Source organism: Pundamilia nyererei, unplaced genomic scaffold (assembly GCF_000239375.1).
Source record: "Pundamilia nyererei isolate P.nyererei 1_Seehausen unplaced genomic scaffold, PunNye1.0 scaffold00405, whole genome shotgun sequence".
Taxonomy (NCBI): Eukaryota; Metazoa; Chordata; class Actinopteri; order Cichliformes; family Cichlidae; genus Pundamilia; species Pundamilia nyererei.
Genome location: NW_005187806.1, coordinates 274,618 through 291,105, shown reverse-complemented (window position 1 = coordinate 291,105; position 16,488 = coordinate 274,618). Strand labels below are relative to the sequence as shown.

The 16,488-nt window shown below is 45.8% G+C and overlaps 2 protein-coding genes across 2 annotated transcripts in view; both read left to right on the top strand.

Moving 5' to 3' along the window:
• mtx1a (metaxin 1a) overlaps window positions 1-6,540 on the top strand; it is a 14,259-nt gene extending 7,719 nt beyond the window's left edge. Inside the window, exons 4-8 of the mRNA XM_013915941.1 lie at window positions 1,086-1,178; window positions 1,261-1,443; window positions 3,986-4,062; window positions 4,472-4,629; window positions 6,069-6,540. Coding sequence (XP_013771395.1) covers window positions 1,086-1,178; window positions 1,261-1,443; window positions 3,986-4,062; window positions 4,472-4,629; window positions 6,069-6,304 — 747 coding nt within the window. The 3' untranslated portion in view covers window positions 6,305-6,540. The remainder of the gene's footprint in view (window positions 1-1,085; window positions 1,179-1,260; window positions 1,444-3,985; window positions 4,063-4,471; window positions 4,630-6,068) is intronic.
• Window positions 6,541-10,480: 3,940 nt separating this feature from the next.
• Window positions 10,481-16,488, top strand: part of thbs3a (thrombospondin 3a) — a 23,397-nt gene continuing 17,389 nt past the window's right edge. Inside the window, exons 1-2 of the mRNA XM_005753128.2 lie at window positions 10,481-10,900; window positions 15,148-15,354. Coding sequence (XP_005753185.1) covers window positions 10,819-10,900; window positions 15,148-15,354 — 289 coding nt within the window. The 5' untranslated portion in view covers window positions 10,481-10,818. The remainder of the gene's footprint in view (window positions 10,901-15,147; window positions 15,355-16,488) is intronic.

Genomic DNA, 16,488 nt, shown 5'->3' with positions numbered 1-16,488 from the left:
TTCAGCAGCTGGAACACATTACCCAGCATGCTCGGTGCCTTCTCTATGTGGTAGGTTGTTCAGAAACCACAGCGACAGGAAAGCTGTTGAAGAAGCTCGGAGGAGAAAACTGCTGGAAGGAAAAACCGTCAGCCTTCAGCTCCTCTCTTTCTTTACAGAACTTGTTGCCGTTTTGCATCTTTCTGTGGTGTTCTTGCCCCTCGGGGCCCCGCTCGTGTGCGAGGAGGACTTGTTAAGTGTGCTCTTAATGCTGCGTGCACTCAGCTGTTGATCAGAGTGGCTCATTGAGCGTGAATTCAGCAGCAGCTCGTTCTGGTTTCCCTGCTGCTGCCACTGTATGCAGCTGCTTGTGCTAATGAGGAAACATGGAAGCGGTTCAAACCGCAGAGACGGCAGCAGCCTGTAAACCCTCCAACACACACTAAAACAAACACCTTCAGCTCCACTCGAGCCGTTCCTGCAGACGACCGAAGCTTCAGAAACTGAACTTGACTCTAAGCAGCTGAAACTCTCACATTTTGTTTGCTGTTATTCTAATAAAGCTGGAACTGTAATCCGTTTACAGCTTGTTGTAAAACTGACGCATAATGCAAATGAATTTTGCACTGACATTCCTGCTAACATGGAGCACGCTCCCGTTCCCAGCTCTCATTCCTTCAAACAGCATCTTAACTGCAGTATTGTGCGTGTCCTAAAACCTGCTGCTACCCCAGTCCTTCCAGTACTCCCAGTGACTCGGTAGCTTTTAGAACCACCTTCAGCAGGAATCATCTTGTGCATGGCTTCATCAGTGTCTCACATTGTTGTGGAGCAACTCTTCTTCATGCCGTAGCTTCAGTTCATGGAGGTTCAGGGAGGGACGCTAAGATGTGATGTGGTAAATAAACTCAGACTGTGCAGCCAGTTCTTGTTTTTTAAAGTCGTTGAACATTCAGGCACAAATCACTGACAAAATCAGATTCTAAGTTTTTGGAAGCGACTGCAGTGAGCTGCTTTTCCTTTCATTGGAGCATCATTAACCTGCTCCACTCTTTGTTCCTGTTTTATCGACGTTTAATCCTGACGTACTTTTTTTTTCTTCCCAGAAGTTCAATGCAGACTACGACCTGTCGGCCAAGGAAGGCGCCGACAGCCTGGCCTTCATCTCTCTGATGGAGGAAAAACTCATGCCGGCTCTGGTGAGACGAGTTTCTCTGCTAACGAACCGAGAGTGCGTTTCTCCTGAGCTCATCCCTGAATCTCTGGATCAATCCTCTGCAGATTTACACTTTCTGGATCGAGCCGAAGAACTACGTGGACGTGACTCGGCGCTGGCACGCCGAGCACATGCCGTTCCCGCTGAACTTCTTCCTGCCGGGACGAATGCAGCGGCAACAGCTGGAGAAACTGCGACTGCTGCGAGGAGACGAGAGGCTGGAGGCCGGAGAGGAGCTGGAGAAGGAGGTGAGCGCTCGGAGGGGGAGGAGGTCAGAAGAGATCGAGCCTCCTCTGATTTACCAGCTTCAGAATAAAACAGCTGATCGAGATCAAGATGATCCAGATGCCATACTGTGAAGTCTTTCTTTAACATTTTATAGGCAGTAAATTCATCTTCGATACATACGTGAAGCCTGTTATCTAATCTAACTTGTGCATTTCTTTCTTCCCTTCCTCCTCGCTCTCTTTTTCCCAACTTCCTTCCTTTCTCAATAAATCCCAGCCTTCTCTTTGTCCTTGTGTTTATAAAAGAAGTGAACGAATTTCCCCTGAATTGAAACTCCAGCATGAGAATAAAAAGTGAGGTCACCGTGTCCGTGGAGCGTCCACCAGACCCCCCGCTTTTGTGAAGGAAACACTGACTTTCAGCCGGCAGCAGTGACAGCAGAACATGCAGAAGCTCCGCGGTTTTCCACTTCAGACGCAGATATCGTTTCCATGTGTTCGGGCTGCTGAAGTGGTTGGAATGAATCTAGACTGAAAGGAAAACTTTTTGTCAGCGGAGCTTTCTGTTGGAAAAGTGCACATGCAGAACAACCAGTCCGCTTTGGACAAAGGTCAGAGGGCACGCCGCGTTCAGGGGAAGGTAGTTAAAAAGCAATTTGTTCCTGTCAGTGCGGAAACCTTCAGAGTTGACTTTTCAGGAATGAACGATCGCCGAAGTCGCCTATTTTCCAGGGTTGTTTCCTCTGAGTTTGACTCCCCTTCAGGTCGTAACCAAGATAAAGACGTCACGGTGGATGGTTCATAGAGACGTAGTCTGGCTTGTCAAGCAGAAACCAGTGAGGCTGGAATTTTGAGTATGTACAGAAAGGGGAATAGAGATGCCAGGAAGCAGAGTGAACTAGAGGGAAAAAGTCAGTCATGGAGCCTGAGGGTGATAGCATCAGTTGGTCTGATGGTTCATCCAAGAAGAGGATCTGGACAACATCTGAATCACAGTTTGGATATTTGTGATCCCAGGAGAAACTCTGGTGGCGTTTCAGGCCTGTAACTGATTTTTAAACCTCAGTACCGCTTCACGATGATCGTTGTGGGTGTAGACTATCAGATGGTAACTGAAAGCCTCGAGGCTTCTCTCTTTGCTTCACACATGCATTCATGCAGACACGAATTAAAATTCGGTGCCCGTTTCGCCCGCTGTGTTCAAGGCGGCAGAGCAGCGTGGCGGCTGTATTTATAATGGATTCAATCAAAGTTTGAGAAAGTCTCATTTTATTGGAAGTTACGCATTACATCGACATGGTCATCTGGATGAACCGGCCCTTTAAATGTCCAGAGTACCCGATACAAATGGAAACTCTGGGCCAAAAACACGCCTCCAGTCCAACAGCATAATATTAACATCCAGATAATTCAGTTATTAATTTGATGTCACGCTCTTTAAAATACTGACTGGGTAAAATATGAATGTACTGCCGAGTGTTTCCGTCATCTGGAGGGAAACCGTAGAACTGCCTGAAATGTTGCACAGAGTCGACATTTTTTGTGGTCGGCACTGATGAAGTCTGAGGTGTGTTTGGATGCTCCAGAAAAGTGAGTTCGTCAGACACTTTTCCCCTGGAGACTATAAACACGTCACACAAATAAATCCTGATGACTTTGGTGAACATTTGGCTGTGCTTGAGGCTTTAATGCTCGTGTTTGAGAAGCCCTTTCTAAGTGACCGTACCAAAGACAGTTTGGTATAACCCGACCTCAGCAGTCAGTCGCAGGAGTTTCTAAGGCATGAAGAAAGGAATTGATGTGCTCTCTTTGGAGGTGTCCAGTGGAGATATTAACAGCTCTCAGTGGTCGTAAAGGCATCACACCGTGCAGACTTCCAGCACAGGAGTTGGACACGGACCTTTGGCCTTGGCCATGTTATTTCCTTGCTTTAGCTTTCACAGTTAAATTTATGGTGGCCCTTGGCTTTTTAATGCTTGGTTTCAATAGCACTAAGTCAGAGGAGCTGGTAATGGAACAGCTGTGTACACAGTGAGAGGAGGAACAATGAACTGCAGGAAATTTACTCCAGACAAGGAGGACCAAGGTCACAAGCATGACATCCAGGCAGCTCGAGACCCCATTGTAGTTTTGGCAGATTTAAGGTTAAAGGTTGGGAATCGGGGGAAAGTACTCGAGCCTTTAGAACTGAAGCTTCTCGGATGAGAGGTGAAACATCTTCAAGCAACTTAAAGAAGTCCAGACACTTTTCTTTCCAAGCTCCTTAGACTACTCGAGACTTTCCATCTTGTGAAGTCTGGTGGGACAAAGGGCCACATATGAACACACCTCTGGGTATCCTAAGGCCTCTCTTCTACCGTCCCAGTACCAGGAACAGAAAAAGCCCCATAAGCTCCAGCACGAGACGACAAAACTGGCCCGGAGTTTTTTTGTTTTCAGCTTTTTAGCAGAAGCAGACTTCCTGCACCCTTTGAGCCTTTTTTACAGATATTGTTGATCTATAAACTGAAGCTTCTGGCTTTGACCCAGTTTTGTCTTTCTGTGTCTGTCTTGTGGTTTTCAGTTGTACCGAGATGCTGCCGAGTGCATGAACCTGCTGTCCCAGCGACTCGGCTCTCACAAATTCTTCTTTGGAGACTCGTAAGTTCATCCACACGTTAACGTGAAAACACGAAGTTGGCTTTTCTCACAGGCAGCGCACTTGTATTACTCTGGGGAAACTTTGAAGATGGTCATTAAGTTAAAAGCTTTTCTAGAGGTGTTTCAGGCACCTCCACCCAGGAGGAGACCCGGGGCCGCTGGAGGGTTCGGGAGAAGGAGGTCAAATATACGTTAGACGATAGATTGATGGCTATCATTTTGAAAAACACTGTGTATCATGTTAACTGTGGTAAAAACTCTTGTAGACACCCTGTGTTCATGCACGTCTGTCCTCCTTATGTACCTTACTGCACTGCATACAGTGATGCACTCAGTAATTGTCACTGGGAGTTGCAGTGGTGACAGCAGATTATTGGACTTTGACCCTAATAAGCTTTTCTCCCTGCAGGCCTTCCTCTCTCGATGCCTATGTGTTTGGTCACCTGGCGCCCATCCTGAAGTGCAAACTGCCCAATGGGAAACTACAACAGCATCTGAAGTCTCTCGACAACCTGACCAACTTCTGCACCAACATCCTGCAGCTCTACTTCCCCAAAGACGGCCGAGGTGAGGCACACAACAGTCCGAGAGCAGACTTCTCGAGTCCAGGACGAGGCTGGACGCCGTCCCGCTCACTTCAGGACGTTTTAATCTTCTGACAAATTGTTCGCAGACTTTAAAGTGAAACTCTGAGAGCGAGATGTCTGAAACCATTAATAAGAGAAGTAACAACAGTTCAAGCCCGTCAGCATTTTTTGCCTCTGAGATGTTTTGGAATCGTTTATCCGTCTGAGATTGATGTGACATCGTGTAAACCGTCACTCTAAACAGATTGTCTCATTTTAGTCTGAAACGTGTTTTCTGCTGTTTGACTTCTGCCATCACTAACGAGGAACGAAGATGACATCAGGCACACATGTTGTAACACTTAGGGGGAAAAGACCCGGGATGCTTATCGGAGTGCTGTCACAAAGACGATGTTTGTTTTATTGGAGAGATTTTTGTTGTTGGTGCCGTTTATAAAGTTTTGGTTGTGAACTTGACACCGTCTGAAATGCTCCCAGCTCGCTTTCATTTCAGCACACAGAGTATTTCCAGTAGTCGGAGTCTTGTGTGGACCGTTTCCTGCTGTGTGAGCGGGGACACCAGTGGAAAAGTTCCCAGTTCAATTCAGATTTAATTATAAAGCACCAGTTCACCACAACAGTCCTGCTTTATGCTCTAAATTAAGAGACTACAGCATCAACCCACAAATCTGTGACACAGCACGTTACTACTACTTTACTTTTTTAGTTACAGTGTTTCACTTGAAAGAACAACTTTTAAAAGCCCACTCACATGTTCTAAGAGCATGGGGTCAAGGGTCAGGGTGCTTGTCATTGATGGTTCAGCTTTAAACCTAAACCATAGCCACAAACCCTGTGAAGGATCCTGAGAGCTTCTGAATTGTAGCTCGTGTTAATGCAACCTGCAGCGGTTCCTGATGGTCTACACAACTTCGTCTTATGCTTCAGTAATGGGACATTGACACGTTGTTGTGGTTGACATTTTGTTTATTGCTCCTGGAAACTCTGACATTAGTGTTCAAACTGGTGCTCGAAGCGCGCCGGGCTCTCTGGAGCTGCTGGATGATCACAGCTCAGGAAAGAAATGAAGCGCTTCGCCTCTTCGATAGGAAGACGAGAAGCAAAGTTTTCCACAGGAATTCTCGTTTCCAACTGCTGCGGTGATTTCCTTATGTGTCCTGTGGGAATCCCTGCATTGATACGGCAGCAGACCCGGTCCGCACACTCGTATTTCCACCCCAACCGAGACAGAAAAAGTCAGAATGTGCACGATGAGCCAAAATGGCACCAAAGTGCACCAGCAGCTGTGATGTAGTGTTTCACGCTGCGGTTAGCGAAGCCGCGGTTAGCGAAGCCACCGTGAGCGAGCAGAAACTGCCTAGAGTAGAAACGCAGTAGAAACACGGCTGACATTCTCCCTGTTGTTGTTTTTTGGTTCAGAGAGCTTCAGTCAGAAGACTTCCGCCCACTCTGAAGGCGGAGACTTCGACCACGTTCCCAACAAGCGGAGGAAGCAGTTCCTGTCTGCTCTGGTGGCTCTGGGCGCCATGCTGAGCTACGCCCTCCTGACAGGCATGGTGTCAATCCAGCACGCCCATCACGAGGCGCTGGAGGAGCCGCCGGACCTGCAGGACATCGGCTCCCATCACGACCACGAGGACGAAGGAGACGGCTGAGGACGACGGGCCGAGGCCGCCGTGGGACTCCGCGGACAGCAGTGAAAATGTTCAGGATAAGATCCAGGTGCAGTTAGACAAAGTTTGGGTCCATCTGACCAAACAGGAAGCGTCAGTGTGAAGTTTAACAAATGAAAAAATAATTTATCGACACAAACGAGCCTCTGTGGACAGGAAGTGGAGTTTGGTGCTGGTGTATGTACAGAAATGAATTAAAGGAAAAGTGGAGTCACATGGTTTTGTTTAGTTTTCATGTGTTCTGTTTTATTTTCAACATCATATGAAGCAAAAGGAGAAGAAATGTTGACAGCGTTCACTACTGATGCATCTTTGTTCTGAACATGTTTCAGCGTAAGTTTCATGTGACGACAACACAAGAGAATAAAGCTTTAAATGCAGACGGATGGCTCCGTACTCATGGAGGATTCAAACAAAGCTTATTTGGGTTCATTTGTTGTTTTGTGGCTTAAATGATTTTTTTCTCCGTATAATCAACGTCACCAGCAGCGGAAGTTATCAGCGAATGACAGAGGGGAGGTGCACAGAAGCAGAAGAGCGCCTAAACCAGCACATATAACAACAACTCGTTACCAGTTGTTATTCATGCTGGAATTCTACTGGCTTTCAACCTGGAGTTTCATTGATTTTGGTCCAAATTACCACATTTCCAGCGTGGTTCCAGTCACCAACTACTACTTTTTCTTCTGGTTGCTCGCTGTAGGGGCCGCCACAGCAGATCATCTGCCTCCATCTCCTCCTATCCCAGCATCCTCCTCTGTCATGCCTCTGCATGTCCTCCTTCATCCATGCTCTTCTCCTCCTGCCTGAAAGCTCCATCCCCGCCTCCCTCCTCTGCACGCGCTCATTTCTAATCCCGTCCATCCCGCTCATGAACATCTTCAGTTCGGCGTCCGGTGTCTCCAAATGATACATCACAGCAGGTCTTGCCTCCATCTTTAAACTATCCTGTCACAATAAACGGCTCCCGTCTCCGCCAGCTCCTCTTCACCTCTCTTGTGTGCTGTCTGTTGCGTTGGAGCCCAGGTATTTAAACTCTGTCTCTCCTTCCCTGCTTCTGTCTCATTCACACACATGGATTTGTTCCCAAATCCGAACCCGAGCTTCACCGTCTTGGTTCCACGACAGCACGGTGACTCTTCCGCTCATTTCCGTGACCTCTGATGGAGTTTGTTATCTCCAACAGCAATTTGAGGTCTTATTTAATACAACGTGATGTTTATTTGATCAAGTATGCTCCCTTCTCGCTTCTGTTCAAATCTTCTGAGCCAGTCAGAATAAAGTTTCCACAGTGCGCTGTAAGATAAATAAGGATTATTGTTTGAGCTGGTAATCATGCTAAGCCACTCTACTAGTTTAGGAATGAAAACATGTTGCTGAAAATGAGAAGTAAGAATCATCTGGACTCACTCTGACTGAAACGAGAGGTCACGAGAGGTGATTTTACCGTAAACTGGACAATGAAACAACAGCAGACAACATCCACATGTCAGGATAATAGAAATGAATGTTTTTGACCCACCCCTCCGCCCCGAGACTCCACCCATCCTGACCGGGTCTGGACCCCGGGGACGTACAGCTGCACATGACGCCACCTCGCAGGAATCCTGGCCTGGCTTCTGTTCGCCCACTGCGTGCTGTTAATGTGCGTGCCCCCCCCCCTCCTGCTCTGCTGGGCTTAATGAGCTGATCTGGAAGCAGTTTGAGGAGCTGGATTCTTTCTCCAGACGCAGTTAAGACAGAATTACAAACTCTGTGTGACACTTTTTCACTCCTCACACACGTCTGCTTCAGACTGAGGAGGCAAAAAGGAGACGGAGGTCTGGAGGTGGAGAGGTGGCGTTTCCTTCCTCCCCTCACCTGCTGTTAAACACGAGTTTCCATGGCAACGTGCTGGAGTCAGAAACAAACAGTCTGAAAGCGTGAGAGGAGGCATGCAGGGAGGACCGCAGCAGAAACCGAGAGCTCGCCTTCTTTGTGTTGCTGATTTCATCGAGAATCACTCCCACGTTACGTTTTCACTGAAGCTCGCTTCTCTCCTTTACATCAGGACGGGAGCCTGGAAACCTCCAGCGCTTCATGTTCTGTCATGTTTGTGATGAGGACTTTAGAAACATTAAGATCATGAATCCATGGATGTTTTCATGTGTGTTTGTTTGGCTGCAGGGCCCTGCGACCTCTTGATGCCTCTCAGTCTGTGCCAGCTTGGTCTTGAGTAATTCTTCACACATGAATCCTTCAGTAGAGCCTGCCCATCTAAGACACGCCCACCCATCTAAGACACGCCCACCCACCAACCAAACAATTTAGTTCAGACAGCTTAAAAAAGTAATTAGTAACTAATTACTGATTACTTCTTCAAAAAAGTAATCCAGTTGCTTTACTGATTACTTACATTTTTTGCTGATCAAAAGTAATTAGTTACTTAGTTACTTTTTAAAAACATGATACACAACCTGAATACGTAATAAAGCAACAGACCTTTCAGCCCATTTCTAATTTTTATGCATAATCGTCATCAACCCGTTCTCACTCCCAAAGCGTAACATTTTACGCTAGGTGACAAATCGTCACCATATTACGTTTTCGGCTACCCACCACGTTCCTAAATGACGACCTCGGAAAAAGAGGAAATATGAGAACCGTCTGGACTGAACCTACACATGTTCGCTCTTTTTCTTCAAATCGCTTAGAAACACGCTATTTAACATCATTAAAGTCCTGGTTAAGTTCAGGAATAAGGTTATGGTTAGGGCTAGGGATAAGGTTAGGTTTAGGGCTGGAATACAGGGCTGGAACGTCTATTACCGCGGGCGCGTCATTGCACTGGATCCCAGCCATAACCCGCCGCGTACCATAAGAACGCCGAAGGTCTCCTTTCGCGTTCCTCAGGAACGCCGCGGGACGTGACAAAACGTCGACATGTTACGCCTCGGGAGTGAGAACGCTCTGTCGTCATATAAAATTGAATCAAATGGAAAGCCTCTTTTTAAAACTTGTTTAATTACTTTTAAACTTTTAATTTTATGCATCAAGCAGAAAATAAATTATATTCAACAGTCTTTGACTTGAAGAAATTGTTTAACATTTAAACCTATTTCCTGCATATAAAATAAAATAATGTCATCATAACGCAGCTTGCTTATGGGAAAGTAACAGTAATCAAATTACTTTTTTTGCAATAGTAATCCCTTACATTACTTGTTACTTGAAAAAGTAATCGGATTACAGTAATGCATTACTGCCCATCGCTGGAGATCACACACAGACTTTAGACTGAGGTCTCAGCCTGTAAAGACGATCCCCCAACCGCCCCTCCCTGAGCCTGGTTGTGCTGGAGGTTTCTTCCTGTTAAAAGGGAGTTTTTCCTTCCCACTGTCGCCAAAGTGCTGCTCACAGGGGGTCATACGATTGTTGGGTTTTTCTCTGTGTGTACTATTGTAGGGTCTTTATGTTACAATATAAAGAACCTTAAGCTGACTTGTGATTTGGCGCTGTATAAATATAATTGAATTAAATTGCAAATCACTGCAGTACCAGGCTAATAAAATCCTGTATGGACACTGAAGTACAAACACGTGGGACGTATCGCACAGCATGCCATGTGTGTTTTTTCAGCTAGTTCCATTAGCCATCCAAAAGGATTCAACAGAGGTCCACTTCCTGAACTTCCGGACGTTTTTCTTCTAATTCTTCTTGTAAATTATTTTCTGAACTCACACAAGGACCCTGCACCCGGGGGTGTCACAGTCTGGCCCTGGACCCTCAGCTGGCCCCCTGCAGGACTGAATGAGGGTCCCAGAACACAAAGGTGGTACGGACATCAGAGCTCCTGGGAGGCAGCTCCTGACCTCTGACACCTGACCTCTGACCTGCTGTGATGGATGGAGGAGTGATGTGTTTACTGCCCTCACAGCTGCAGCCATCAGGCACTAAACTGATTCTCGACCCCTTATTCGCTGTTATGTAATCTGATCCGAGCTGCTTCTCTGTTTGTTATCCAAAAAAGTGAAGTGCAGATGTTTCACTTCAAGAAAAGAAAACTTTAACCTACGAAAAAAACTTTCTTTCTCTGTTTTTACTTTGTTGTTGTTTTTAAAGTTGAATTAATTTGATTTTCTTTTATTGTTATTGTTGCTCTCGGGTCGCGCGCACGACTTGAGCGCGCGCCAGCAGCAGTTTCCAGCTGTGCTCGTGAACCCGCCCGTCAGTTGCTCGGTTCGTCCTGCGGTGCTTCGGCTCCTCTCCTCACCGCTCACCGCTGCTGTTCGTCGGTGTGGATACAGCCTGCTCTCTCGGTCCTCTTGCTCCTTCCTCCTGGCTGAAACTGCCCCTGCTCCCCTCTCCGTCCTCCAGCTTCTCCGACCTTCTTTGGAGAGCTCCTCGGGTTCTCCTTCGGTTCCCCCAAGTCCAGCATCGCTTTGGACCTGCACGGGTTTCTGTACCTCCGGGATCTCCGGTTTAAAGTTTCCAGAGCCGGTTCTTTGAGGTCCAGCATGGGTTGGTGTGTCCCGGTTCTGCTGTCACTCATCGGCGCTCAGCTCGCTGCGGGAGTCCCGGACGGACCGGACGTCCAAGGTCAGAGAACCGAACCAACCTGCAGCTGATGCTGTAACTGAAACCGAGTAAAACGGGATGGGAAGTAGTTGTAATCCTCGAGTACTGCACTGAAGTACTGCTTGGTACTTGGTAGTGACACATAGCTGCTGATTTTATTAACTCCGAGCGCGTTACTAATATTGTTTCAACGCTACACGTTACCAGTTTTCATATTACAGTTTTAGCAAACTTAGCAAATACATTGAAAAACTGCTCTTTAATAAATGGTGTTTATTAATGTTAATGCCAGGTTTGTGTTACTAATATTGCACGACCAGCTTTCAGGTTATGAGTTCATAGCAAACGGGTTTATTAATAACAGATAGATCATTACTGATACTGTTTTAGTGTTGGTCTTACGATTTCATGGAAAAAAGGTAAATGTGTTCTACATTTATATTAAATGTATTAATAAGCTTTTCATTATTACACCTTCTAACCAGGTGGTGTAAAATCTCCCTTTCTGTTCTTAAACCTATTAAAAACTAATCTGTACTCATGAATTACTCAAATTAAAATGTTTTATTTCTTTAATAAAAGTTCTTGAGACTTTATCAGTCGATCACCTGAAGTCAGAAATTTTAGTAAGGCAGTGATAAAAGGTGATTATGGATGCACAACCTGGATATTTTAGTTTGGATTTCCAGTCCCGGAGACAGAGTGAGATGGTCGAAAACATCCCGAGGACGTGTTCGGCTCAGGATGCTGTTTCTGTGAAACAAAGTGCTGCTGAGGAAGTTTGAACAGCAGCTGGAAGCTGACGAAGGTCTCACCTCAGGCCTCACGTCCATGATGGAGTGTTTAAAGTTATCTGAATAATAGTCTGATAATAACATCAGTGCCTGCTAAAGACTCCAGTCCTGCTGAGTGCGTTATTAGTCCATTATAGTAATAAATAGTGATGCAGCCAGCTGGCAAAGGGAGCTAGCTAGCACTAGCTGATAACTGAATGAGGTCGTTTCTAAGTCACTAACACTGAACCTTTAAAATGTGGAGTCCAGAACCAGTGGATGATGTCATGGCAGCTATGTCCATCTTCTACATACAGTCTGTGGTCTTAGAGATCCAGATTTTTAATCATACCTAACTTTCCAAAGTCCTTTTTGGAATAATACTGAAAACATTAAAGAACACAAAAGGTGTCCATATTGCACATGCTGTGTAATCCACAGTGACAGCAGCTGCTGCTCACCGATGAATGTTACATAAAACACAGCAGCTGCATATTGGGGTGAATTGTAATGATTTTATTTTTTTGTGAGGACAGATTCACCCAGACTAAAGAGAAACACAGACAGAGACACCAAATAAAAACCGAGCAAGGAGTTCAGGACTGAGGTGCGGACCTCTGCTGACTCTGGGCTGAGAGACCATCTTCACAGTGGCCTAATAAAGAGGAACAGATGTTATAGATCAGCAGGATCACTGCTCCTATTTTTCTAGTGTTTAAAATAATCTGATGAGAAGAAAGCTTCCTCAGTGTGTCAGCGCTTTCACTGCTTTCTTCCACTTTGGGATTGTTTAACTTTCTTGGTTTCCAACAACATTTTTTTAATCTTTTCAATTTTATCTTCTGGAAAATAGCTGCAAGAGATTTGGCCCAAAAGCGAGGACTTGAAAGGGGTTCCCCGTCTGCTAAGGATTCATTTTCTGTGACGTAAGCCCAGTGCAGACAGAGATCATCTTTAAATCTTTCATTTTATTAACAAATACTTTATTACCATTAAAACATGGAAAACAGGGTTTTGGAGGCGAGGCAGAGATTCTGTTGCTTTTAAGAAACGACCAACAAACTATCAAAAAGAAACTGTACTCAGTCAAGTGATCTGAGAAAAGGTGTTTAACGTTTGCAGGAGTGACTTTATTTAGGACCAAGTGTTAAGTCTGCAGACTGAAAGGTGGGCGTGGCCACTGTGGGGTCGCCTGCTGGTTTCACGACTCTTCTGCGTTTTAAAGCCTCTGCACTGGGATCAGTTTTAGCGTCAGCTGTGTCTGCGTGATGCTCTGACCTGTTACTGTGTCTAACACTGAGCCACCTTTGTGAAACCAGTAAATTGAGCTTAAACTGGTTCCAGCCAGATGTTTATGGTCTGAGCCCCCTCCTGCGGGCTGCATGGAGCTGACTCCTCTTTCTGCGGTGGTTCAGGTGCTACACTAGTCTCCAGTTTGAAGATTGTTGGGGTTTGTTTTAAAACATCAGGAGTCATCTGTTATTATTGGACTAAGACATCCTGGCTGGTGTGAGGGTGGAGGGGCGGCAGGATTATCAGCTGTCTGTGTTGTTCTTCCTCTGTGGTGTTTGTGTTCAGCAGATGGACTGATCAGAAACTTCCTGAGTCGAGCTCACCAGCGTAGCTTAGTTTCACAATAAAAACCTGGAAGCTGCACAGTGAAGTTTGCTGCGTCGGTTCATGTATCAGCAGGTAAAGTGAGTCACTGCTTTCAGCATAGCCGACGGCACCTCGCACACTGCTCTGCGCTGTGCGCCGATTAGTGTCAGTCAAGGCAAGCCGGCCCTTGCCCTGATTGATCTCTATCTCGCCTTCTGTCATCAGACCGTAGCTGCTTGGAAAGAGCCGTTCTGCTGAGCAGCTTCACTTTTGTGTTCCTGCATTGGTGGTCCCTAATCGGTTTTGTATGCAGCTCACTCAGGGTACTCCTGAACCACGCCTAGTCTGTGTAAGGATACGGGTTAACTTTTGTATTTTTATTTGTCTCGAAAGAGCATTCATGGAGCACAGGTTCCATTTATCTTAGATCAGGCGAGGGTTTTCTTTGAGTCAAGTATTAAAGAACAATATTCTTGCATCCTTTGCGATGTTCAGACAATATTTTAGCTCCCAGAGGAATCTCATCTATTTGTCTCGGTGACATTAAACCGCAGCAGCCGCTCTGACTCATGTGATCCTCGCCCAGAATTTTCTGGTTTGTTTGAAATCATCACTGTTAAATCCACAGTGGGAGGAGCAACAATTAGAGACACCCAGTGAGAACAAGAGGGGAGATGTAAACCACCTTCATGCGTCTGTACAAATCCAGCTGAGGTGCAGAAATGCATCTGTTGTCTCGTTTTGCAGTCTGAGCAGTTGCAGGAAGTTTCAGATGTTAAAAAGGAAGCTTTAACTCAGTATTGTTGTGACTTGGAGTCTAATTTAAACGTGCAAAGGTCCCAAGAAAGTCAGATATTAGCTGTTAGATGCTCAGATGCTCATATGATTCTAATAAAAAAAATGAAGAAGAAACCAATAAAGATGGTCTTTAAGGAAAATGGGGGCGACGGTGGGTCTCCTACATCTTTCTAAATGATTTCCATTTATCCTTCAGTTATGTCTGCTTTATTCTGGAGAGCGTCCTGAGGGCAGGAGCTGATCCCAGCTGGCTGGAGAGAGAGGCGGCGTGTACCTTGGACAGCTCAGCAGGCGATCACAGAGTTTATGATTTTTAGTGTTGAACTTTCAGCCTTAGCATCAATCATTTCGAGGCAGTATCTGTTTCTACGTCACCACAGAAAGTCTTAAAATATGCTGCCAGGCTTTGGCATCGACCCGACGCTGCCCAGCACTTTTCCAGATGTTAAAAGTGTGCTGATTGTATGTAAAGGTTCTGAAACTGAGACCAAAACCTAACGAGTTTCATGTTGTCGACGATCAAAACGAAAGAGACTTGCCAAACATCTGCCCTGGTGTTGAATGTAATAAAAAGAAAAAAGTTCTTCTATTTGACGACTTTCTCAACAAATCGAAAACATCTGGAAATGAGCGAATTCCCTCATCGCTTTATTTCTTAGTTTTGATGCCTGTTATAACCAGATGTTTTTATTGTGTCATTCTTTACTTGTGGTTGTTGTTGGTTATCTTTTCATACAAGTTACATTTCTGTGACATGTGGATTAATTAGTAGTGACGAGAAAGTAAAACAGGATTCTTCTCTGCATCTTTGCTAAGATAATCAGTGCAGAGATATCTCTGCGATCACACGGTGGGTCTTTGTCCACAGCTGTCACTACAACATGACTTCTAATTTCCAGTTTGGCCGTTGATTGGCTGTTTGGGGCAGGGGTTCGATTCCTGTGTGAGTCCTTTGAGTGTCAGATCTGTCTCACAGTGTCTCTGATAAAATCTGAACAGGAGTCAAAAACCAGTTCAGCTTTTTTCTCTTTGAGGTTTCTGAGCTAACGGACTCTCGTGTTAACGAAACACTTGTGTGCACTCTTTCCTGCTCCTCAGTGATCGACGTGTTGGGTCTGCAGGACTCGAAGCAGAGCGTTGCAGCGGTGGAGAAGCTGTCTGGTGGTCTGAGCGCACTCAGTGACATCTACGTGGTGTCCACGTTCAGGCTGCCGGCAAAGCTCGGAGGAGTTCTGCTGGGCATCTACAGCAAGCAGGACAACAGGAAGTACCTGGAGGTCGCCATCATGGGGAAGATCAACAAAGGTTGGTGGACGTGTAGCAGCTCACCCTCATCTGACTCCAGCTCTGATCCAAACACCATCCAAATCCTCTTTATTTTAAACTTGGGTTGTATGGAAGCCCCAAACGCAATTTCATTGTTCTTGACAATGACAATAAATAAATACTACATACTCTGCTGGAAATCTTAAACTTTCCACAGATCCCAAAAGTGTCAGGATGGATTTTGTTGAAATGAAACAGCAGAGCTGTAAAAGCTTTCCATGAAAGCATGAAGGCTGCGGTTCGAATACTTCACTGAGAGGAAACACCTCACCAAGAGGGTCGACGTAGCAGGTTCAGGACAAGGAAAGAAAGGAAGGAAATGTGGCGTCTTTAGCTTAGCAGCTAATCCACAGTGTTTCTGTGACATCTGACAGAAACGTTTTATTTTACCTTTGAACCCACGGGACCCTGGAGAGTAACACACCGTACCGTGGAGCAGTAAGGAGGTTCCACAGATCACTGAGGAATCCCGAGACTCTGTGGGGTTCTTCAGGAGGTGTGATGGTCACTGCAAAGGTTTTAGTTGTTGTTGAAGATGTTTCATTAAAATCATTCAGCCGATGATGATGGAGGAAGTAAAAACCGTTATGACAGGCTTGTTAGAGTTATTCACACCGTTTCCACCAATCATCCTGCACACTCCACTCACCAGAGAGACACTGAACAATCTGGGGACAAAAGCAGTCTTTAATATTCCACAGGTTAAACTACACTTTAATTTCCTCTGCTCCAGGGGTGGGGAACTCCAGGCCTCGGGGGCCGGTGTCCTGCAGGTTTTAGATGTGCCCTTGATCCAACACAGCTGATTTAAATGGCTAAATGACCTCCTCAACACGTCTTGAAGTCCTCCGGAGGCCTGGTAGTGAACTAATCATGTAATTCAGGTGTGTTGGCCCAGGGTGATATTAAAAGCTGCAGGACACCAGCTCTCGAGGCCTGGAGTTCCCCAGAGTCAGACTCTGACCTAAACAGCTCATCAGAAAGGGCACAGAGTTTTCTGTCATACTTGTTTGTTCATCTGTTTCTTCCACAGCATGTCTTTATCCTGTCTTCCTTCTCTCACACCAACCAATCACAGCAGATGGCCCCGCCCCTCCCTGAGCCTGGTTCTGC